Source organism: Hyalella azteca, unplaced genomic scaffold (genome assembly GCF_000764305.2).
Source record: "Hyalella azteca isolate HAZT.00-mixed unplaced genomic scaffold, Hazt_2.0.2 contig15757, whole genome shotgun sequence".
NCBI classification, from domain to species: Eukaryota; Metazoa; Arthropoda; class Malacostraca; order Amphipoda; family Hyalellidae; genus Hyalella; species Hyalella azteca.
The window spans coordinates 185,734-207,337 of NW_025945596.1; the positions used below are offsets into that span (position 1 = coordinate 185,734).

A 21,604-nucleotide genomic window follows, 5' to 3' on the forward strand; every position below is an offset into this window, starting at 1 on the left:
TCCTGGTATCGCCTTGTGATGTCAATTTCAAGATGATGGATAACTATCACTCATTTCTGTTGGGTCTCTAACTCTAAGAATTTCATAGCAATTTCACGCTATTGTGATATTTATATTTGGACGAAATTAACTTTAATAGCAACTCTTCTTTAAACTTTTGGACAAGCGCATCTGATATATAAAACGAATGGTCAGAATGACGATCGAAGAATGTGAGCAAAAAGTATTATTGTCGGCTATAATTTTCAAGAAGCATCTTATTAAGGCTTTACTTCCCAACTAGCTCAAAATCGAATACTTTCAATCGGTTCTTTATGATATTTTCTTCTGATGAATGGGATGGCACATATATGTGTCACTGAGTAGTTATTTGTGTCACCAGCAAACTTCGTTAGTTAATTCCACTGCTTCACTGGGACCCAGCCTCGGTTGCTCTATACATTGCCTATGACAGGCTGACATTTTGCAAGTTTGCATCTGCATTATTGTGTGCAAATGATCGGGTCTGATATGTCGAAAAAATTAAAATGGAAAAAAATTTAAGTTTTCAGTTGGATTGCCTGCATACATGTTCATTAATCATGCACCACACCAAGCAATGAATTCATAGTGTATCGAATTGGATATCTATTTTATCCCATGGATGTCGCCGTCTCGTCTGATCCTTGCCATGAGCAATCTTCCAATTTCAAAGAACGACATGGCATCAAGGTACACGTCTACTTGATCACACGCTGATAAAATCTCACCCTATTTTTATGCATGTTATACTGTATAAGCTACAGTCACAGTGCAGCAAATCTCAGCTGTGTTGGCAGCGAAGGTGTCGGGAAAATTTCCCAACCTGTCTTCTGAAACCCTGTGACAAAGAAGCAGTGCTGGCTCGTTTATAAAAAACCGAACCGTATATAAAAATCTAGTCCCCAGCATTTGAATAAACATTTTACTCTCGCATGCCTAAAAATTACTGCTGATGTTGCGCCATAGTTTTCATGTTATTCCCATTCCCGTAACTTCGATTTTTGTTCTACCAAATCATTAATGAATTACTTCATTATGTTGGGGTGCATGCGTGTTTTCATGCCTTTTTGGGGACGCCTGTCGGTGACCACCACTGCCGTGCTTCGAATGGACTATCATGATGCCTTCCCTGAAGAACGTAGCCTATAACACATCTTGACTGTAACATTATCAGCCGCACGCCACCAGACAGATCACATCCATTGAATTAGACCAATCAGCCAACAGGAAAATAAGCCTGGCGTCGTATGGCCCAGCGTCGTCTGCCAACACGCGAAAAAATTTTACACCACCCGGACGGAGCGCGCCGGAGCCGTCCGTATCTGTCCCGTGTGTCGAACCAGCCCACGCTCGAACGGCCACGCGTCGTACGACGATAAATTTTGGAACAGAACTATGCTATCTGGAACCTAACCCCAGATGCTGTGAGCTAAAAGTTACGTAATTTAGCAAAGCTGTAGAAGTCGCTCGTCGAAGGATGATAGATTTTGGAACAGAACTATGCTTTCTGAAACCTAACCCCAATGCTGTGAGCTAAAAGTGACGGTCTGGTGGTGCACGGCAGGATGCACACAGTTCCACTGGCGACCTGGGCTGGTTGGTCACAGTCTGTTGTCCGCAAGTTACAATTCGAGCTAAAGTCAGGGTATGAAGTGATGATTCGATGCAACGTTCAGTGGTGCATAACCATTACTTTCTGGGCTATTCGCTTATGGCTTAATCCGCGGCTGATTGGTGGTCATCCGGAAATATGCTAGGCGTTCCTTTCAAGGCTGATTGGTGCACAAATTTTGTGGTGCACGGCTGCGTACCCAAACCAGCCCTCGGTCGAACGGCTACTTGTCGAAGGACGATAAATTTTGGAACAGAACTATGCTATCTGAAACCTAACCTCAGATGCGGTGAACGTAAAATTACGTAATTTAACGATGCCCGGAAGTCAGATTCGATCCGCGGCAACAACACGTATAGAATCTCTGCACCCTAATGACCAGCCGTGCACCACAGGCACCTTGACGTAGAAATAAATATAGAAAGTTTACCATTCATCTTCTCGAGCAACGATGAGGGAAAATTTATTCAACGACACACTCCATGAGCAATAAAAAATACTTTCTATATTTATTTCTACGTCAAGGTGCCTGTGGTGCACGGCTGGTGGTGGTCAAGGCCGGAAGAGGACAAAGCCGAGTGGTGCACGTCTGATTGGTGTAGGTCCGGAGAGATCCAAGGCGTTCGACTCAGGGCTTATTGGTGCACAAAATTGGTGGTGCACGGCTGCGCTCCCTCTCGAATGCAAGTTCCCGCAATGGATTCCAAATTAAGGTAAATTTTTTTTTTCAAAGAAATATTTCGATATACGCTTCTTAGTCTGTACTATTAATCACTCCTACACTTTTGGATACTTTAATTTTGATTGGTAGGTCACTCTTTAACATATATTACTCCTTAAATCTAACTTAATTGCCGAAGTGTCCGAGCCTGTAACTATGGAGACTATCAAATTTCGGAGCTGTGGCGCCCCTCTTAATTCTTTATCTATCGCGGTTTTCAAATACTTTAAGAGTAGCCGCGTCTAAATACTGTGTTTTATACATACTTCTTTTTTTTTTTTGTCCACTTTCTGAGAACTTTGTTCTTCACCATTCGCCTCTCGTCCGGACGGGCAGCAGGTGTAAACATGCTTGCTATCCCGCAAGTTTATCTTGCCTGTGAATCACACCATTGTGGATGTGCACTTATTTCTGGTTAAATAATGTGAGCATGGTTCTTGAGTTTAATTTTTAATATTTGGGATTATTAAATACTTGACCAATGATCGCTCGTCCGTGCAATCGTAAATTCATTTTTCGTCCAATGTACATTCATGATTTCAGGTTCCTCGTGTTTTCTTGGCAAAAGTGCATTTTTAATAATTTAGTTTGGCTGTAATTTGTTTACCCGGGTATTTTAGCATGATTTATAATTTAAATTTATTCCTTATACAATATAAATTTATCCAATCCTGTGACTGGCCGGCCTCACTTTATTTCTACGTCGCATTCGTCGCTTTCGCATTCGTCACGTGTTCACGTGTTGTTGCAACCATCCACCTTCAACTTCTTTTGAACCGCATTCTGAATTTTGGGATTTGGCTCTTTACCATCAAACTTTGTCTGCATTACAAGGAAGAAAATTCTATTCAAATAAATTGCAAAACTTTGCTGAATAAATTACAATAAAAGCTTTCTTGATTATTTCTTCGATTAACACCCTGTCGATTGTGTGAAAACCTCGCACATTTTCTCCTATACAATCAGAACAAACTCTTAAATACTTATTAAAGACTTCCCAATAGTCATACTAACGTTAAAAATTACGTTCATTGTTTTTTTACATCGGAGGGAAGTGCAGATCGAAGCCATAATGGACCAAGAAATTCGAAGCTTAAGTTAAGGTAGCTCCGAGTATTCGCTGCGAGTTTTGACACTCCCAGTATTCCCGGCTGAAAGCCTATGCACGAGGAGATTATTTGGTAACTAGTCCGCAGGTGCCAGTGCGTAGTTGGAAGACGTCGAGTCGTGGTTGAACTAGTATATAAGGTTAACCCACGAGATGCTCATTTTTGTGGATGTAGTTCGTTGTTCGCCTGTGACGTCACTGATTTCAGTGATGTCGCGGGCATAAACCAATCATCGAAATGCGATCAAACCAGTCAGCCAATCCGTCATGGGAATGACGGGATTGTTTACGTTTCTCGATCTCAGTGACGTAACAAGAAAGCTGAACTGAAAGACGGAAATCCTCGTGGCTCAACATTATATAGTTCAACCATGCCGTCGAGTGATGTCCAAGCATGGTGGAATATGGACGGTAAATGACGAGTTTGAGGCGTTCGGTAGGTGGTATAAGTTGCAACTCTTGCTGAGGTGGTAAAAAATGCTTTAGATGAGAGTAGAGTGTGGGTGAGAGACCTAATTAATAAGGTCTCGTTGAAGTTTTAAAACACTACTTTCTCAATTACTTTTTATTGGAATATTCGTCGTGCATGCACATGTGGAATATCAATCGTAACACTTCAATATCGTCTGAACACCTCTTGACGTTTTTTAGAACCGTCGTCGTTGAGATGGGCACCACAGCTGCCGCAGCTCTAGCTGTACTACCAATATAATAGACCGCATATAAACAACCTGAATTGCTTCAGACGCAAACGCATCAGCTACTCCCATCTGAAGAATAAATCATCACAATATTTGAAGTGCGAACACTCTTAGCTAATTCTAGCCCCGTGTATAAGCCCCTTAAGGCTTGAAAGGTAGCCTCTAAGCAGCTTGCAATCTCGGCATGCATGACTCGGCTCGCCTTACCCTTCTATATCTCAAACGACTATAAAGTCGGAATGGAGAATAACTTTAGGCCGATTGTAGTGTTAGGGTTTTTATTGAAGACATTTTTTGAAATTTTAGGTTTAGAGACGATCTTACTGTTCACGTCCGCACTCTAGGAAGGAACGCTGCTCTAGTTATTGTTTGGTGCGGAGACGTGACGGAGGTACGTGTCTTGTACTAGTGAAGGATTTTAAGTGTGACTATCGTGTATATATTGTGAATAGATTTAATTAGAATACTGTGCTCATATGATCTTTGTTGTAAATATTTATCATTCGTAGGAACCTTGTTATCTTTAGCATTTTTATTGATTAGTTTTTTGTTTGTTTTCAGGAAAGTTTAGGGCTTGAACTTGAAACATTAAATAAGGAATACAAGTGGAGTTTGAATTCCCTTGGAACACGAACAAAAGGGTGGATTGGAATTACGATCATGAGCCGTATTTAACGCTGATGCTTGGGCCTAGTTTGCATTTAGAGTGAGCCCACAGCAGTAGCGACTACTGTGCAGAAACCTATGTAGTACCCGAATTTTGTTACGGTTATAACTTCCGAAATTTTAAGTTTAACGATTGAAATACCAGCTTCTTCAGCTTATATTCATTCCGTTTTAAATTAAATGAGATTCACAAACTAATACACTGTGGCTTCCGTATTTGTTCTTCCATGTTATGAACTTTGAATTTTATTTTTCGTATAATAACTTATCGCTTAATGGGCTTCCATCACACATGGTGTGCACTCCAATTAAAAAAAAATCATATTCGAGCTTTTATAGTAAAGTTTGTATAAAGTTTGTATTGTATTTGTAAAGTTTGTTTGTGTTATAGTAAAGTTGCATTCTTACATAATAGCTTTAGAGTGTAGAATATACATCCCAGAAACTGCGAGGGGTAGTATAACTCGTGAATAATGCATGCAAAGGGATAAGTGAATATTAAATGCATCCTACCATCCTCTTCCTGAATCTGTATTTTATGGGGAAGAGACGAGAGTGAAACTCGATTGTAAAAAATCCATAAACCAAAGATTAAAACACGCCACACACATAATCAAAGAAATTACTAATTCAAAATTGCAACAATTACAATTTTGTGCTCAGCAATCCATCTAAGCGGAAATGAATGGGTTAATGGGTTACGGAAGAACAAAGGTCTTCTGATACTCAGTTGACAGTTCGTCTTCTTCTGGCTCATTTCAATGTTCTTCCGTGACATCACGCATGCGCTGTGCGTAAAGCATCGATGAGACATCTGAATAGTTGGTCGAACTGAAACAGGAAACATGAGGCATCAGTGATGAACATTTACGAAAATTATATGGTCTCTTTTGTTTGCAGCAGTGGTGTGACATCGTTGAAATTCAATACGAGGTATTTTCTTTCATTGTTCGAACTATCCGCAGCCGCAGGTAATTTTTCCTTGTAACTCGAACATTTGAGCAATACATATTTTAAAATGTTGCATTTGTTTCTAAATTGAATAGATGAGCATATGCTTTTACTTACGTTCAAATATTTCATGGTAGAGTTCTTGCATGTCGGGTAGGCGGCTATGAACGTGGCATCAGCGCTGCAGTTCTTCAACATGGCTTTGAAGGCCGCGTCGTCGAACGTGTTGTCTGCCTTCAGCTGGAGAACAGGAGGTGGAGATATGGAGGATATATGGTAAGTGCAGTTTGGATTTATACTATATTTGCTCGGTGAAAAATTTCATTAAGGGGACCGACCTAGCAAACGGAAAACTTCTACAGTTATTATCCGATTGTCATGAAACTTCACATACATACGTAAAATGTAAAAAAAAAACATTTTGCTCCTATGAATTTTTCGAAAAAATTGATAGAAAACGGCTAAAAAGGGGTACTTCAGAAAATCTATCTCATCCCACAAATATCATCCTACAACATCGAGACACGTATCATTTGATTCGTAAAGACCATATCTATCGACTCTAACATCACTTTTTTCATTTTCCACCTAGTTTTTTTTATGACGTTTTTTCCCATTTTTTACATTTTTCACAGCAAGAAAACAACCTTTAAGATGAGATAAGAAACAGAAAAACTCAAAATATTCAAATTTTAGCTAGGTCGGTCCCCTTAACATAAAATGAGATCGGAAAAGGTAACACAAGCTTATCTAATCTTCCATTTTTCGATGTTTCGTGTGAGCTGTTGCGCAGAAATGTAAGAGCATCATTGAGAATGATGCAAGGAGAAATTTTTGAACATGGAAGCAATACCGAATTGGAAAATGTCTTCCCGCTGTCTCGACCCACTGGCCAGGTCTGTGTGCCCCACCAGTGGGTAACGCCCAATACTTTGTGACTGACATTAACCTTTAAAAAATCGGTCCTATACATCAGACATAAAAACTGCTGAGCGTGTGTGTTGCGAATATGAGATCAGAATTTTTGAGCTGTGTTGTCCAGTCATGAACATAGGCGCCAAATGTACAGTCACACTCACAAGTCCTTCACTCGATACTCAATCAGTCAATGTACCGTAATAATCACAAGTCCTGTGCTCCATGCTCAGTATTATGCTTTACTCACAAGTTTGGCTGCTTTCAGTGCGCACTTCATGTAGTTGGCAGCAATTGGATCACATGTGGCCGCGTCGTACAAATAAACGGTATTGCATTTTGGGTCTGGGGAGAAACGGAGCAGTCGTTTATGGTGTGTTGGAGGCATCAAATTGCGAAACAACGCATAGGAGTGAAACAATGCAGGGATGTTCGGTAACTCAACCAGAATCATTTTAAAATCAATAGGCATTCATGGAAGAAAAGTTCTTGTCCTGCACTTGTCCATATAGGCAAGATGCATGTTTGATTCGTACACTAAGAGTATCTTCACATTGAAATTTAGATATTTTAGTGTTTGATCACGTTGCCAGATGGTATATTTCTATACCAGATTTCGCAAATCTGGTATTTTCAGAAGGTGTCTGGTATGAATATTTCAGATCTGGTATATTTGGCTAAATCTGGTATTTTTCTGGTATTTTCTGACTACCTGCAGATTTACTGCATTAATTAAGTTCCACCTCTGAAGTTTGAACTTCCTCCAGCGTTGGCGTGGATTATATAGATTACCTTCAGAGCGGCGCGACTAGAGGTTTCCCGCCATTTTTGGAACCGCAAGTTTACCGCTCGATGAAATAACCCCAATCTAATTGTTAACATTTAACATAAGTGATTAGTGCAATATAAGCACGAGAGTGATGATCATTGATTGATTACTGATCAGTGATGATATGACCTAGGACGAATGAGGTTGTCGAACCGACCTCGCCACGCAAGCTCCAAAATTTTTGTTTGGTGGTTTTGAATTCTAGTGTGCCACTTATTGGGGTGCCACTTGAATTCTGGGGTGCCATTCAATATATTTCCCTAATCTTATAAGTCTTCATCTATTCATAGTACTGGCTACCTACTGCATCACTTGTCTATTTTGACCTGTCTCCAAGACATTCGTTTAGCGAGTGTTTTCATCACAAGTCACCATGTGAAAAACAAGCAACAAAATAAAATTTCAACAATGGTAGTTGAGTCCCTTATTCGGTCCAAAAGCTATCTGCTCAGCCGCAACAAGTGATCAAACCCAAAATGTTAGATACCTAAATGCAATATGCAAGCATGTACGAAAATAAGCAAAAGGAAGATGACCCGTTTCCGTGGCTTGCTCATGTTGAGCGAAGAGAGAGAAGGGCGACATTGTGATAAAAAAAAGGAAAAAGTGACAATGTAATCAAACACAAGGAAAATAAAAGTGTCAAAATGTTCCAAACAGAGGGAAAAAACATAACGTGTTCAATTTGGCTAATTATCTTCAAGATAGATAAATACACAGTACATATGATGAATTTTTGTCTTCTTATAACCAACGTTTCTGACGAATAACTTCTTCAAATTTGGAGGTAATAGTCTGTTTCTGAACAATAGAATTTCTGGTATATTTCTGGTATTTTGAGCTAGGCAATCTGGTATTCTCGCCGAGAAAAAACCTGGCAACACTGGTCACTCACTCACTTTGATGAGAAGTTTTATAGTAACGATGGTTTTATGTGGAAGTAAAATAGTTCGTATTAATTATTTTAACACTTACTCGCCATATATTTCGCATTATCCGCAGCGTACTGTGAATTGCAAACAGGGTACGCCGCGTTCACCACAGTAGTTTCGAAATCCGGGAGCGCCGACCAGCAAGCCGAAATGGCGCTGGAATTAATCCACAAATTAAATAGGTACGCCACTTACATAATCAATCATATTCTTTTATCTCAGCGAGGACCAAATCTTACAGCAGTTCACGAATTGTATTATTCAAGTGAATAAGATCCCCTTAAATGCTACTCTTGCCTGAAGCAAACAAAATTTGTTGTCATTCTTCTACAGAAGGGCAATTTTCTTCAAATCTATCATGATTAGCAAACTTGTCGCCTACGTAGGGTTGCAAGTGATTACAGTTCGGAATACCAAAACGGAAGCTGTGAGTTGCATGCATGTATGAGACCCACTGCAAGCTGTGAATGTTCTACATTGTAAAGAATCGGCGAGAGGTCTAATGGCCTAACAAACGTTGACGCGGCTTTTACTATTGCTTTTTCTATCCGATTATTGTCAGACAAGCATCGAATGCCGTAAATCATTCTGATTTTATTTTTGCAGTGTTTTAAAACATGGTTTATCATTTAGTATTAGTTGATTACTGGCATTTTCACGTCGCTTTCTACATAGAATATTTAGGATCGTGTTTCATGCTCAAGCTCAAGTATTGATGCTGTGATCTTATGAACCAAAGCGTCGCAAATATAAAAAGGTACCGTACTGCCCTAGTAATCATAAGAAACCTGAAAATAAATATCAGTGGCATTTAACATGAAATATCGTCGCAAAGAAACTTCAACATTTTCCGCTTGGTTAGTGTTACCAAAACCACTCATGGCCCTCTGAAGACGTGTTACTTACGCCTGCGCCGACGCTGTTGTCGCGGCGACGATGAGAAGCACGAGACCTCGCGACATCTTGCGGGCTGTGATCAGGGACTGGACGACACTCGACAGGGTCTGCGGGCAGTTCAAAGGCTCTTGGTGCTGGGACTTCTGCGGAACGACAGGGTATGCGGGCAGTTCAAAGGCTCCTGCTGCTGGGACTGCTGCGGAAAGACAGGGTCTGCGGGCTGTTCAAAGGTTCTTGCTGCTCTCTTACGTTTTTGGTGCGCGGCTCTGAACTTATTGGCCTTTGATTTGTTGGTCCAGGTGTAATCCAAATGTAAGCAGCCGCCCACGCACCTGTTTGATTAATGATTTTGATTCTGCTAGTGCACGAAGGTTGGACGTCACATGAGTTTTTTTGCTTATAAAAGTTTCACTCTATTACTATTACTTACTCTTTTGCAGTAGAATCGTGACAACCATGGTCGGCGAAACATGAAAATGTTCCTTGATTATGAAGATACTCAGGCTGAATATTCTATATGTCCGTTTGTCTGAATCATAGAGCTTTGTATATGTTATTAACCTTAACTTACTAACTGTCGTAAAATGTACATGGGATGAATTCACTATTGCCAACTTAGCTATTTCCTGGCTAGATCTGACTAATTACGGGCTAACCTTGATAGAAAAATTGTATCTAGCGTTTAGCCTTGGATATTGTATTTGTATAATGTCACAATTCATAATGTTATTTTACTGTACATCTTGTATAAATCCATCTTATAATTATTACTTCTGGCATATTTTCTGTTAGATTTATATTACTTCGAAGAATTTGTTGCAACTGATCTAGGTGTAGAACTTCACGTCTCTTGCAATCGCATGACATCAGTCAAAATGTCTATCTGATTCATTTGCAATCTACGTGGCTATTATTACAGTTCGTGGCCACGTTCCATTATTACAGTATTACGTGGCCATAATTACAGTTTTTTTACCAGGATTGGTGCAGAGAGGTGCGGGTTCTTTTTCTTTCTTTAATTGGACTTTATAGGAGCCTCTGAAGACTGGTTCTATGCGGCCCCATGTCAGAATAGTTCAAGGAACTTGACTGTCTTGGAAAAAACTCAAGATTTCTCAATGGCTGAAGGGCTACAGAACGGGGCCACAAAAGTGGAGACCACACAGGGGCGGAGAGCACCACTCCAGGGCAGAAAGCCCCCACTCCAGGGCAGACAGCCTCACTCCAGGGCAGATAGCCTCACTCCAGGGCAGATAGCCCAACTCACTCACCTGGGGGCACTAACCACTACCTGGGGACACTAACCACTACCTGGGGACACTAACCACTCACCTGGGGACACTAACCACTCACCTGGGGGCACTAACCACTCACCTGGGGGCACTAACCACGAACCCGGGGGTACTAACCACACATGGAGGCATCTTAAAATCTTTGTAACGAAATTTGGCAGTTAGATGCCGGGAGCATTTATAGGTGTTCAGGAGTTAAACTTCACTTTAGCTGGTCGTACCATGGCATTCGCCGGCTCAACGCCTCGTAGCGGGACACAGCACGGCATTTTCAAAGTTCGAGAAAGATAGTTCTAGAAAGATGACGTAGCAGCCGGCCGAATTAAGCCGGCTACTGTCACGGGAGCTCAGCTCAAGGAACCTCTTGCCTCAACGGTTAGAACAGAACCCGAGGTGCGGGTTCGATCCCAGCTCAGTGCGCCCGTTTCTGGTCAGAATCAGCAAGAAGGCCGGGCGGTTAAACACAGCAGAATTGTAGCAGTGAGTTGCGAGTTCGAGACCGCAAAATGCTGTGAATTCTGCGATGTTAAAAATTGTAGGGAGGCGAGAGATTTTCTAGTAGGGAGGCGACAACGTGTCAGTATTAATGGGTTCGTATCAGACTGGGCTTCAGTGCGCAGCGGCGTGCCATAATGAAGGTTCTCGGGCCTATTTTATTCGTTGCGTTTATAAACGATCTGTCAGAAGCTGTGTCTAGCGTTTGCTCGATGTATGTTGACACAAAAATTTATAATACAGTGAAGAATACGTCGCAAAAAGTACAGTTGCAAGGTGCTCTTGACAAGTTGGTTGACTGGGCTGATGAGTGGCAGCTGCGTTTAGAATAGAAATGAATAGAATAGAAATGTCGGCACTCGGCAATGAAGAAATAGACAGGAAGAAATAACGCTGACTAATGTAAAGTAATCCACCTTGGCAAGAATAATGAACAGCAAGATTACAGTATGAGAAGACACGGTTGCAACGAAAGAGTGATGATGTCGAAGTCGACAAGGGAAAAGATTTAGGAGTTAATATCGACAATGAGTTGAAATTTTCTAAGCATATTGAACGTCAAGTTAATAAAGCCAATAAACGACTTGGACTGATCAGACGAGTTCGCTTCTGATCGCTTCTTTCGAGTTCCTAGATGCAGAAGCGATGAAGCAGTTGTTTGTTGCTGTCGTAAGCCCGAAAACGCCCGAAGTTTGGAAACATCGTGTGGTCACCGAAATTTAAAAAGGACAAAAAATTTTAATGGAGAGTGTTGAAAGACGCGCAACAAAGATAATTACGGGCTTGAGAGGCAAGTCCTATGAGGAAAGATTAAAGGTCATGTAGCTTCCAAGCCTCGGTTATCGACGTCTGCATGTGGACCTCATTGAAGCATACAAGTATACTCATGGCTTATACAAGGTCCCAGAAGGATTAACTAGAATTTGAAGCAAAAACCAACACCAGGGGCCACGGCTATAAACTAAAAAACTGCGTTGTAACACATCCATGCGACAACATTTCTTCTCGATTCGAGTCACCGACATGTGGAACAGCATCCCTGATAGCATCGTTGACGCTCCGAGTATGAACGCCTTCAAAAACAGACTAGACGAAGCTATGCAGGAGCATATGTTCAGTCTTGAAATGCCTAGCAAATTACGGACCAGGCAATAAGTCCAGCAGCTATCTCAATCACGAAAAATTCAAAAATTGGCAACAGGCCATGGCCTATTTCTTCAATGCCGACACTTCTATTCTTTTCTAGTCCTCAACATTCCGAACGCGACCGACACGCATTTGATTAATGTGTCTTTAGTTCTCATTCTCAACATTCCGAACGCGACCGCCACGCATTGAATTTACGATGTCTTAACTTCCAACATTTTGAATGTTTTCGTCACGAATTCAAGTTGTCAGCATTTGCCAACACCCAGAACGCGGCCAAGTGTCAGCGCCGACAAACTTCATGGGATCATCAATGGGTGAGCACCGCGCATATTCAAGCTGGGTTGCTGGTGCTGGCGTGGGCGTCTGTCGCGACGACACGTGCATCGCTCAACAAGACGAAGAGCTTCGTTGACACAGATGTTCGCAGGCGGTCGTTGGTGCTCGACTTATCACGCCTGAAGCTCTCTTCTTAATTAGATGAAATGATTAATGATTCTTTGGCAGCTTATGTAAATTTGTCATTTAGTTTATTCAAGTGTTGCGCAGCCTCTGCTGCAAGCCACCTTGTTTGTCATGTGTTGTAAGCCATGTTGTGAGTCATGTGTTGTGAGCCATGTTGCATGTCATGCGTTGTTAGCCATGATGCGAGTCATGTGTTGTAAGCCATGTTGCGAGTCATGTGTTGTAAGCCATGTTGCGAGTCGGGTGTTGTAAGCCATGTTGTGTGTAATGTGATGTAAGCCATGTTTTGTGTCATGTGATGTAAGCCATGTCGTGCGTCATGTAATGTAAGCCATGTTGTGTATCATGTGTTGTAAGCTATGTTTTATCTTGTGTTGCAAGCCATGTTGTGTGTCATGTGTTGTAAGCCATGTTGTGCGTCATGTGATGTAAGCCATGTTGTGTATCATGTGTTGTAAGCTATGTTTTATCTCATGTGTTGTAAGCCATGTTGTGTATCATGTGTTGTAAGCTATGTTGTGTATCATGTGTTGTAAGCCATGTTGTGTGTCATGTGTTGTAAGCCATGTTGTGTGTAATGTGTCGTAAGCCATGTTGTGCCTCATATGTCGTAAGCCGTGTTGTGCGTCGTGTGCTGCATTACAAAAAGACAAAAGACATTTGTCGTCGGAATTTTCACTGTTCCCTTTACCACACGTTTTACTGTTGTTAATTAATTGTACAGTCTGGGCATAACACATGTAATTCAGTGTGTCGGTGGAAAATAAGGGAAATCAGTAAAATGAGAAAGAAAAAAGTATAATTTGTTCAGTGTAAAGTATTCAGAAAATTACTTTTTTATATATAAAAAAGACTAAAAAAATAACAGATCCGTAGAATGAAATTATAGCATTCAATAAGTGAAGCAGTGAAGTGTTTACACTAAGTGTCAAGTGTTTTGCATTAATTCATTGAGAGAAATAAGAATGTTGAGCTGTAGTAAGAGAGGGAAGAAGCAAGTATGCTTGAAGCGAAGGTATTTATTACTTACTTCCTGCCGAGCCTACAGCGCGGCCTGGGAGCCCAGCGTTACGAGCCCAAGGTTCTTGCGGTCAGAATCCGAGCACAGTGTAATAGGACCCTTTCTCACAGGGCGGGAAATCCCGCTGGCGTGAAAAAAACCGCCGCGGGATTTCCCGCCGAACCTCAGCGGACATATAAAATGTGCACTGCTATTCACACACGACGGATTTTCACGCGGCGTGAAATTTCACGCCTGACGACCGCGTGTTTCAAGCTAAAACTGTGGCGGGATTTCCCGCGACAGTTTAGCTTGCAGTGGTATTCAATGTAATCTTTCACACGGGGCGGTTTATCACGCCGCTACCTAGTGTGGTACAGAAAGTGGGTCGGCGAGAGTGTGTGAGAGTTAAAGTTTTTCAATAACAGGCACGGCGTCTCTCATCTGCGTGCTGTTGTGGGTTAGTTTGACTTGCACACAAGACAATAATTCATCAAAACTTTCGGCAGACATTCGACAATAATTGAAGAATTTTACTTCAATTTTCCGAATAGTGTGGCAAATTCACCTTCTTGTGGCCTTAATTTTACTATATTGTGAACCCAGCACCTCCTTTTCTTTCTTTGCTGTCTTTTATGCTGCAAATATATAAGGAGAGCCTTCTTTTCTTTGCTATGAGCAGCCATTTATAGATATAGTTCACAAGAACTGAGGACCACTTTTACGGAGAACAGCGCTGCAAGTCTGAAAGATTCCAGCGTAAAAAACCGCCTCGTGTGAAGAATAGCGCGGGAAATCCCGCGGCGGCTTTTTTTCACGCCGGCGGGATTTCCCGCCCTGTGTGAAAGCGGCCTAAGGGTACGTACACAATGAAAGCAGGTTTGCCCGCGCGGGCAACCTGCTCCAACCTGCCACAAGAATGAACATAGGATAATAATATAAGTGTTCACAGTGAAAACCTGTACGAATAGGCTTATGCCGAGAACCTGCTTATACCTATTTACCGGAATGTACTGCACATTCTTATCTGCTCAACCTGCTTGGCATACGGTCATTTTTGAATTAGTTGTACCTTTAAACCCTCCATTTTATTTGTTTGCACTCAATTGGAGGGATTTTTGAGAGGTAATAACACATGATGAGAATCGGCAGTGATCAATTAATCACAGAGGTGTATGCTCGAACACTCATTTGGGACAAATTGAGTAAAGAGCACTCTAACCGAATTGTAGTTGAGAAACTTTGGGCTGACATTGCCAAGAAGATGAACTGTGAAGGTAAGGGAACATTGGTTTAATTTCACTTTAACTACATATCAAAAAAGACCTGGTTTCTTACTCTTGCAAATGGTTTCTTACTCTCTAATGAAAAAGACCTGGCTTCTTCCAGCTGGTTTCTTGCTTCCTCTGTGAACACCCTCTCGCGCTTGTTTCAGGCGCCAGCCTCAGCAGGTAACCAGCACGCTGGCAGCCTGCTTTCACTGTATACGTACCCTAAGCAGGATATCCAGTGTAATAGTGTAAAATATTCAGTGTAATAGTATAATAAGAAAGACAAGGTAAGATGGCTAAATGTGTTGTTATGCAACCCTCTATGGATAGTTCCTGCATAATTTGCAAGGGGCTTTGCGATGCGACTCTTGTACTGCAATGCAACAAATGCTAATTATTCATGCATTTAAAATGTACTGATTTGCCGACAAATTGTCTTGTTAGGCTCGATCAAACCAGATCTTCTAATGAATGTAAGAAATGTGTAATGAATTTTCACAAAAATTTCAAGGAAAGCGAAAAAAATTTATAGCAGCCATGAAAGAAAAACCTAAACTGGTGGGTCACGTGCCCGGTGGTGCTGGCCACACCTCCCCCTGTGTCATTTTCTCCTAACTGTACCCTTGCCTCTTCCCCTACCTCCTCCTCCACATATTCCCTCACTCTTAACCCTACACCTACCTCCAGCTTTATCCTTGCCCTCAGCCCTTCCAGTGCCTCAACATCTGATCCTACCGACATTCCTCCCTCTGAATTAGGCCCAAACACTAGGATTACATACGCTTCGGATACCGCACTAACTCTGGAGGATGGCGACTTAGAATACGGCTTGCCATCATCCCTTCTAGCTCTGCCAACCCTTCCAATGCTACCACCCTTAACATTCACCCAAGTTGCAGATGCACCCTCAAGTAGACCACCAGCAAAGAAAGGTGTTTGCTGGAAGTACCTGCAAAAGAAATGTGAACACGGGAAAAAGGGCGATGGCTGCAGATTTTCACATCCTAGACTGTGCTATAAATTCTGTACCTACGGAAGCGGGCACCCACGAGGGTGCAAAAAAGGAAGGGACTGCGCGTTCTATCACCTTAAGTTGTGCTGGAGTGTTATGCAGAAAGAAGATTGCACGAATGTAAACTGCAGGTTTCTTCACATAAAATCGCAGAAGCGAATGGAGGAAGCCGACAGAAGAGGAGGCAGCAATGATTTGCCCCCACAGCTAAGGGCTCCTGCTGGACGCCAGCCCACTCCCTCACCCTCACAGTCCCCATCATCACAGGAAAGACAGGGCAGTGGTAGGGTTGCGGAAAACACTGGTAGAAGGAGTGGTGAGGAGGGTAGTTCTTGGAGAAGGAGAGATGACCTAGCTGCTCCAGGGGGTGTCTAAGCGTATGGGACAGGGACGCACGCGGGGGGGGGGCAGAGTTTACATACGGTGCTTTTATCAAATTAAAAAGATTGCCGTTTCGCGCTAGCTATTCCAGTAAGTCTTATGGGTCGTAACGCCATATGGAATCTAAATGAACTCTGGAATGCCGCGAGGAATCTATCTCTTAACCTCTAAACTGTCAGTGAATTTTTAGCTGTGTCCAGGAATGAAGTGGGGCAAGCAAAGTAGAATGGCTAACAAGATTAATTATTCGGAGAGAGAATGGCAAATCAACCACGCCAGAGCTCAGCCGACCGTCGACCAATCTCTCGCCCCCTCACAGGTTCCCTGCTGATTACAGAAACAGAAACTGAATAGATTTAAAGGAACATAAAGTATAGGTTATTATTTGAGCAATTAAATTCATTACACTACTGGATGGCGAGGCCAATACGTGTAGAAAAGAAATTACTGAATTAGGTTCCTTAGAGTCCCCAAAATAGTATTGGCTGAAGGCCTGGGGCCGGATTATCAAAACATGCTAAGTATACGTAGCCGCTAACGTTTAGCGTAAGTACAGCTAAGTAGACGTGACTCTACTGAGTGTTATTATCGAAACATTTGCGCGGGAATCTACGTACAAAAATTTGTGCATAACTGTACGCCTGCTCGGAGGTGTCGTAAGCGGAGTTACGTACAAATTTTGAGTGTTGAAGCAATATGAGACTATTAATTTACTAGCAGCAAGTTGAATTGTAATAGAATTTTGTCAATAATGAGACTTAGGTATAATATGGGATCATGCTAGTGCTTTTAGGAAAAAATATTCTATTGAGTTTATACCAGAAGCTAATTTGTTTTCCTCTTGTGTTTCAATTTACAAGCAAATGTTGATATTCATGTTCAAGAGTTTTATGCCTTTTGATTCAAAATATCTTCATGCCTTTTTGATTCAAAATTATGTGGAGATTGACAAGCCAACCATTTTTTTTAGCTCCGTACACATATTTCCTTTTTTCTCTGACAGTCACAACTCCAAGTCATAAAATTTTCTAAATTCTAGGTCTCTCTAAAAAGTCTTCTAGTTTTGAATTGGAATAGTGCAATTTTTTTGCCCTGATTGCAAGAAATTTTGATGAATGATCACAACAAGTGCATTGCTATTTGGATAACGTCACGCTTATTTCTCCATATGCACCCTAGTCAGTCTACGCTGATGCCGCTGACACGAAACAACCTCCTTCCATCCACGCGCTCTGCGCACTGAGTCGACAGGAGCTAGGAACAGCAAATCCAAAGCCTCTGATTGGTCAGTTAGTTGTATGGTTTCGATAATACCTTTTCAAATGAGTCATGCGTAAGACAGTTTTGTTAATGCCAAATTTTGACTGACTTACGCCATACGTAACTTTTTGAACGTAAGTACGAAAAGTTACGTGAACTTAGCGAAGTTTCGTTAATCTCTGCCCAGGAATCAAGTGGCCAACCCTTTCCCGTACCTCGAATAGTTCGTAGGATCGAAGTACAATGTAGGCCTCCAGTAGTAGACTCCTGGACCGTCTCCACGTGTAATGCTCCGTGACCGTCGACCGTCTCGGGTAAGCGCGTGTGGCAGGTGGAGTAGAGCGGTAGAGTAAGGTGTGCTCTGGTCCAGGTCAGTAGATAGTCTACTGTAGGAAGACTAAAGGGAACCGAGCAGGCCTTGCAGTTTTCTTCTCAAGACGGAAATTTAAAGAAGACGGGAAAATAATTGGCCACAAGAAATCTTTCCAGAATTGATTATGAAAATCTAGTACTCGTCACAATGTAAAATTGTGCAGCTTTTTTAGAAATGAGGCAGCAGCTGGAGATAATTCAACTCCAGATGCAGGAGCTGCTGAGCCAGGGGCGCCTACAAGAGTTGTGGAGACGCAGGTAAGCGCACCAATAAAGGAAGAGTCTGGCATTTTGCTGGCTAACATCGAGGGGCTCTTCCCAATAAGAGCGCGTCACAAGATTGGCGTGCTGCGTGAGATGGCCTACGAGGGTGGGATCTTTACGATTGCACTAACAGAGTCGCACCTAAGAAAAGATATCATCGATGCAGAAATTACAATGGAAGGATTCCAACACTACCGCGTGGACCGGAAAGAAATGTGGAGTAATTGTCTACCTTAGGAACTCCCTTGCAAGAAGCACTGTAAAATTGAGATCGAAATCTGGAAACTCTGGCGGCTTTGTTGAACACGTGCTACTCCACAAAAAAATTTGGCCTGTGCGTAGCCTTAGTCTAGACCGCCTGCTTTTCCGCCGGCGGTCGACAAAACCCTTAAGGAAACCCCTCAGGAAAATTTCAACAAAACCCTTAAGGAAATAGAGGCCTGGGCCTATACTTTCAAAAAAGTTAAGAGTTCGTAAGTTCATCCGCCAATCATTGACCGCCTTTCAGGCAAAATCCACCAGTCATAGACAAGAAAATAGAGCGTAAGTACTTACGTTCACTTGGCGAGTTTTGAAAGTATGGCCCCAGGGTGGTTGAACTGGGTGACCCAGCCCCTAGCCTGATAGTTGGGGGGGGGACTTCAATCTCCCACGAATCTGTTAACCAAGCCCTGACGGCTCAGAGGTCGACACAAATCAAGAAGCCCAACTTGTGAAGTTTGCTGCGGAACACTCGCTCAGTCAGCAGGTACGGTCGCCGACAAGAGAACACAATATCCTAGATCTCTTCTTTACTAATAATGAAAGAATGGTGGTTGACGTTCGGGTTGAAGACACTTCACTGTCTAACCATCGCTTACTGATGGTGGAAACGACAATTGGAATTGAAACCCTGCCCATGTCTATACCCCAAGAGGGACTGGCAGGACTTAACTTCCACAATCGAAGAACGGATTGGGTGGCAATTTGGAATGAAATTGAAGAAATCGATTGGAAAGCGGAGTTGCACGAGATGAATGCTGAGGAAATCTACACAAAACTGTGTGAGAAACTAGCACAGGTATGTGTGCTTCATACCCCGAGAAAACAGGCCCTAAAGTCCGCAGCATTCCGAGAGACCGACGAATCCTTGTGAGAAAACGCAAGCGATTAAATAAACAAATATCTGAATTCACTGGTGATATGAGGATACAGAGGCTAGTAGATTTGCACAGGAAATTGAACTCAGGCTGCAAGACTCGCACAGGATGGAAGAACAAGCCGGGAAGAGCGAGTGGTTGAGGTCATCAAAGAGAACCATAAGTATTTTCTTAAATACGCTCAGTCCAGGGCTAAAATAAAGACGCCAGTAGGCCCGCTTAAGGATAACGAAGTCATTGTCGGAGATGACCATGACATGTGTGAGTTATTGAGATCACAGTTTAAATCAGTGTTCAGTAACCCCCGCTACTTAAGGGAGGAGGATGAAATTGAAGTTCTCCATGAGCTGCCAGGCGGTAGATGGTTAAAGAACATTGAGTTTGGACCAGAAGACATGGAAATAAGTATCAAAGAACTGGCGGCGTTTTCAGCGCCAGGACCCGACGGAATTCCGGCAGTGCTGTTGAAGAAGTGTGTTGGAGCAATGAAGGATCCGCTCATAATGTTCTGGAAAGCCTCGATAACGGAGGGAATTATCTCTGAGGGTCTCAAAGTGGGACTGATAACTCCAATCCACAAAGTACGTCCGAGTTACAGACCCCAAAATTACAAACCTGTGACCCTGACCTCACTTATGATCAAGGTTTTTGAGAAGGTGGGGGTCTGGTGGATTGTCCGGTATATGGAAGAGGCTGACCTGTATAATAACGGACAACATGGTTCCCGGCGTAATAGTTCCTGTTTGTCGCAGTAACTGGAGCACCATCACCGTCTTGTGGCCCAGCTGGAGGAGGGAGCTGGCGTGGACGTGGTATGCCTAGACTTTGCTAAAGCATTTTACAAAGTTGACCATGGGGAACTCTTAGGAAAGCTGAGGCTGTTGGGGGTAGGAGAAAGCCTGTTGAAGTGGATACAAAACTTCCTTACAGATAGAGTATAAGCTGTGGCGATTGGAAACTCGAAATCGACAGAAGCAAAGGTGAAAAGCGGAGTTCCGCGGGGCTCAGTGCTTGGACCGATCTTCTTCCTCATCCACATTGCCGATATTGACTCAGAACTCACCCACATCTACATCGTCATTTGCGGACGATACAAGAATGCTGACGAAGATCACAGATGACCTAGACTGCGAGAGGTTGCAGGATGACCTATCGTCAATCTACGATTGGACCCTAGCGAACAATATGCAGTTCAACGTCATTAAGTTCGAAGTAATAAGATACAGAGTCCGCACAGAGATCAGGATGCCACATCGCTACCTGGCATCAGATGGCACAGAAATTGAGGAGAAGCAACTAGTTCGAGATCTCGGAGTGTTTATGAGTACTGAAGCCACGTTTAATGCCCATATCGAGGAAAAAGTCGCGCGCAGCCTGGCAACGGATGGGGTGGACATGGCGGACATTTCGAACGAGAGAAGCAGCACCAATGCCCTCGTGCTCCCCAATCTTGAGTATTGCTGCCAACTTTGGTTGCCACTCAAGGCCGGTGCGGGGCGGAAATTAGAGGCAGTGCAGCGGACCTTCACGTACAGGATCAGCGGCATAAGGGAGCTGAACCTGAACTACTGGGAAAGGCTGAAACACCTGGGACTGTACTCACTGGAGAGCAGAAGAGAAAGGTATATCATACTGTACACTTGGAAGATGATAACCGGACTGGCTCCCAACTTTGAGAGTGAGACCTACAGAATAGTGAGTGACACGTTATCACGAAAGTAGGGGGAGACTGTGCAAGTTTCCCCCATTTAATAACCGAGCCGCTGCCAGAGCACAGACTCTCCATGAGGGATCACTGTCCGTTGTAGGACCGAGGCTCTTTAATGCCCTGCCAAACGAGTTGAGAGGAGGGGAGTTCACTCTTGCAACTTTCACGAGACGACTGGACAATTGGCTGAGAAAGATCCCGGATTGTCCAGTAATGGGAAACTACCCTCAGCAAGTGACAAGCAACAGCATCTTGCATCAGCTGGCCCAAAGGAGGGCAAATATACGGAACACGTCCAACGTTACATCCGGGACCCGAGAGCGGGTTGACCTGCCTAGCGACGACTCGGAGACGGAGGACGACGAAGGTGGCGCATCAGCGTGACCGGGGACTAGGGAGTCCCGAACTCATCATAAGGTCATAAGGTAGTCATGGGTCGAGTCGAG

The 21,604-nt window shown here is 42.9% G+C and overlaps 1 protein-coding gene across 1 annotated transcript; it reads right to left on the bottom strand.

The window, feature by feature from the left end:
- Window positions 1-4,616: 4,616 nt before the first annotated feature.
- Window positions 4,617-9,690, bottom strand: LOC108677000. Its single transcript, XM_018165144.2, has 5 exons — window positions 9,363-9,690; window positions 8,500-8,612; window positions 6,946-7,040; window positions 5,898-6,020; window positions 4,617-5,660 (listed from the first exon to the last, which is right to left on the bottom strand). Exons 1-5 carry the CDS (start codon window positions 9,416-9,418, stop codon window positions 5,607-5,609), a joined length of 441 nt encoding a protein of 146 aa, XP_018020633.1. The 5' UTR covers window positions 9,419-9,690; the 3' UTR covers window positions 4,617-5,606.
- Window positions 9,691-21,604: the final 11,914 nt, after the last annotated feature.